Source organism: Callorhinchus milii, unplaced genomic scaffold, assembly GCF_018977255.1.
Source record: "Callorhinchus milii isolate IMCB2004 unplaced genomic scaffold, IMCB_Cmil_1.0 Scaffold25, whole genome shotgun sequence".
NCBI classification, from domain to species: domain Eukaryota; kingdom Metazoa; phylum Chordata; class Chondrichthyes; order Chimaeriformes; family Callorhinchidae; genus Callorhinchus; species Callorhinchus milii.
In genome coordinates, this window is record NW_024704766.1 from 5,023,036 (window position 1) to 5,026,845 (window position 3,810).

The 3,810-nt window shown below is 50.3% G+C and overlaps 1 protein-coding gene across 1 annotated transcript; it reads right to left on the reverse strand.

Moving 5' to 3' along the window:
• Positions 1-2,826, reverse strand: ttc36 (tetratricopeptide repeat domain 36). The gene is made up of 3 exons (XM_007896120.2): positions 2,572-2,826; positions 729-917; positions 1-350 (listed from the first exon to the last, which is right to left on the reverse strand). Exons 1-3 carry the CDS (start codon positions 2,675-2,677, stop codon positions 85-87), a joined length of 561 nt encoding a protein of 186 aa, XP_007894311.2. The 5' UTR covers positions 2,678-2,826; the 3' UTR covers positions 1-84.
• Positions 2,827-3,810: the final 984 nt, after the last annotated feature.

A 3,810-nucleotide genomic window follows, 5' to 3' on the forward strand; every position in this document is an offset into this window, starting at 1 on the left:
AGGAGGCAAGGGAGGGATCGAGGCAGAGGGACTGTGGGATTGAGTTCCAGAAGTTATTCCCCCACCCCGCGCTGAGCTCCCTCCTCACTGGGAGTCTGGCTCAGGCTGCCTGAGCTGGGACATCATCTTGTGCAGCATGTGGTTGCACAGGGCCGCAAAGGGGTTCAGTAAAGTCACTTGGTGCCTGGCAAACGTGCTGCCCAGCTCGGCCGCCCTTCGGAAATCGCTCTCTGCCTCTGGCTCCCGGCCAGCCAGTCGGTGAAGCAGAGCCCTCTGTACCAGTGCCTGTGCTGCGCTCAAACCCCGCTCCCCGCTCAGCTCCACTGCTTTATCCAGGTCCTTCAGGGCTCCTGAAATAAAATAATAAAAATAATAGCGACTCATCACGTCTTTTTGAGACGCCTCAAAGAGCTTCACGGGACATGCCGTAAAGTTAAATTGCTGCATATTTGTGGGCGAAACATTGCAGCCAATTGCACACAGTTCCACAAACAGTCGTGGACTGAAGATCGGGACTCAGTTTGTTTTGGATCCTTCCACGGATGCGGGTGGAAGGGTGGGGGGGGGAATGGGGCGGGGTGGCTCACCTCTTACACCCACACCCACCCACAGGGGATGCCGCAGAATAGCTCAGCGAAGAGAGGGGAAGGACATCACATTGAGCTGTATCTTCTCTCTGTCTCTCTCTCAATACTTGTGTCTCTGGCTGTCACATTAGGAGTAGTTACCTGCCGTGTCGCCCTTTAACCGGAGGACCTGTGCTCGGTTGTTGTAGCCGGACGGTCTCTCCGGGAGGATTCCCACGGCCCGAGTAAAACTCTCCAGGGCCCCGTCCACATTCCCCGCCTCAGCCAGAGAAACCCCCTCAACCTCCAACGCCTTCACTTGTGCCACCAGCTGTGGCTCGAACCTGCTGTCTGAAGAGAGAAAACACCACCTACGAATTACATTTGCATAAACCTTTCACTCACGTCGGGAGGACGTCCCAAGGCGCTGGACAGTCAGGGGTTTGGACCTGAGCTGGGGGTTGGGATCAGGCGGGATGGAGGGTAGGAATAGGAGGGTGTCCAAAGCGAGGTCGAAGAGGAGGGTCTAGAGACGTGCCTCGAAGGAAGCGAGGGAGGGAGGGAGGTGACTGTGGGAAGGAGTTCCAAAGGATGGGGGCAGAGAGGCTAAAGGCCTGACCACCGATGGTGGGCCAGGCCAGGCGGGGGATGTGGCACAGACCGGAGCCCACTGAGCGGAGGGAGCAGACGGTGATACGGTGTTAGCAGGTTACAGAGGCAGGAAGGAGGAAGACCCCGGAGGGCTTTCAAACACACCGTCAGGAATGCTACACAATCAAAACGCTTTAGATAAGATTTTTGTTAGGGAATAATATCTGGGGTACAGTATATGGTTTGGCACACATGTCAAAACAACTGCCAGGAAGGCAAACTGGGTGGACTTTGGTCTTTCATCCAGCAAATCCCTATATAGGGTGAAGGGTAGTGACTGTGCATTTGTAGAGGGATGCAATGGAAACTGAATGCATCAATTTATTTTCATACAGCAAAGGCAGATCTAATACTGACCCCCTTCCTGCCTCCCTCCCACCCAATAATACCCCAACCCAGTCACTCAGCTTCCAAGAGGACCAGACTGCTCATGGGATGGATGGAAGGCTTTGGCTTGAAAGGGAGATAGATAATCAGCCTGGATTTGTGCTCCTAATTCCCCAGCTATAAAGGCAGTGTGTGACTGCGCTCCCCTGTGCTTGTTGACGCTCACTGTCGAGCCTCACACACAATGTCAGTATGCTATCAGCACAGAACGAAACAAAGTCCACCGAAGGGCAAGGTACTTCCAACTTAGGCAGCAGCTAACTGGGGAGAATTATCATCTCTGCTCCGCACGACCCCCTTTAGACTAGAGCAGGGACAGGCCCATGCGCACGGTTTGTTGTTGCTAAATTTGAAACAAAGTTCAAACAAGTCCTCAACCTTGGATCGGTTTAAAACGTCAGAATTGGCAGAATTTCCATCTGGTTGCTCAACGTCGTCAGTCACAATGTGTGGGTGTATGTGTGAGAAAGTGTATGTGCATATGTGAGTGAAATATGTGTGTGTGTGTGTGTGTGTGAGAACGCAAGAAAGCGCGTGTGTGTGTAAAAGTGTACGTGCGTATGTGTGAGTGAAGTATGGGTGCGACCATAAGAAGTGTATGTCTGAGTGAAGTATGCGAGTGTAGTATGCGTGTGTGAAAGTGTATGTGCGTGAGTGTAGTATGTATGTGTGTGTGTGTGTGAGCGCAAGAGAAAGTGTGTGTGTTTGTGTGTGCGTGTGAGTGTGCATTAAGAGAGCCAGTATTTAAACACGGAGCTCGGTGGAGATGTTTTGACCAAAGGTCTATAGTATGTAACAAGCGGGTTCTTGTGAAGGCGGTGAAACGTCCCAAATAGAAAATCAGCTAAAATGGCAAATACTCAACAATTTGCATTTACACAGGAAGGTCTTCAGGCGCAACCTGAAGATGGGGAAGAAAGGGACAAGACGGAGGGATAGTGGGAGTGTATTCCAGAGTTTCACTCACCGTCGTCCGTCTGCTCTGCCTTCAGATTCAGCCCAGCAACATCCCCAAATGGGGCATTCGGATTGAAGATGGCCTGTAAAACAGCCTGGTCATTGAGGGAAGCCATGCGAGGTACAAAGGTAAGGAGCACACAGCCTTTGGCAGAGCTTGTACCACGACCTCCAGCAAACTGAGACTGCCCCTACACTGCGCTCAAGCCAACGAGAGTGGAGGCACGAATCAACACTAACTTGGCTACAAACCAGAGACCTGCCTCACTCTATGTAAATGGCTTCAGATACTAACACTGGGCAATAGCAACACTATTGGAGAAGAGAAGGGAGCGTCTCCCTCCGTGTGTCCTGGCCAACTACCGTCAAGAGAGATATATATTTAAAAAAAAGGTCATTTACCTTTCACCACATGGCTGTGTGAGACCTTGATGAAGCGTTTGCCTACAAAGACCATGTAGCTCATTGGTTAGAGCGCTCGCCTTGCAAGTGAGAGAACCTGGGCTTGATTCCCTGACGTGGCAAAACCTTAGGCAAGTTTCCTTACTCCACACGACCCTGTTTACCCAGCAGTAAGTAGGAACCCGACTGGATCGCTTTTCCAGGGGTAATAAATCCCTTAAAAAAATAATAATTCGGTCACTCAATCCGCGACTGTTTGTGGAACGCTGCTATGCGCAATTGGCTGCCGTGTTTCGCCCACAAAATAGTCACTTTACAGTATATTCTGTGAAGCCCTTTGAGACGTCTCGAAGATGTGATAAGGCAGTGCGTCAAATACAAAGATTATTAATGTTAAGGCAGTCATTACAGCGACAACGAGGACCTCCAAAACATTTTGAGACACTCTGGCATAATAATAATAATTGTTCTAGTCCTTTCCTTTGTGAAAGCTGTTAAACGGTGCCCTCTGTTGGGGACATGAAAGAAATGAGGACAGAGGGGAGATAAATAACGAATATTCTGTCAACTCGCCCCCATCTAGGCTCGCTGTGATGTACGTACGCCCACGTGGAGTAAGGGGGTGGTGGGTTAAAGAACACTAGTATTTCCATTGTGGAGTCCTGTAGCATAGTGGTTGAAGAGCACTCGCCTCGCGAGAGGATCTGAGTTAGATTCCCAGGCAGTACAAAACATTGAGCAAGTTTCCTTACTCCACACGCTTGTTTAGCCTAGCAGTAAGCAGGAACCCAGATTGGTGGATCGTTCTTCCGGGGGTAATAATCACTACCCCAAAAATATATATTAT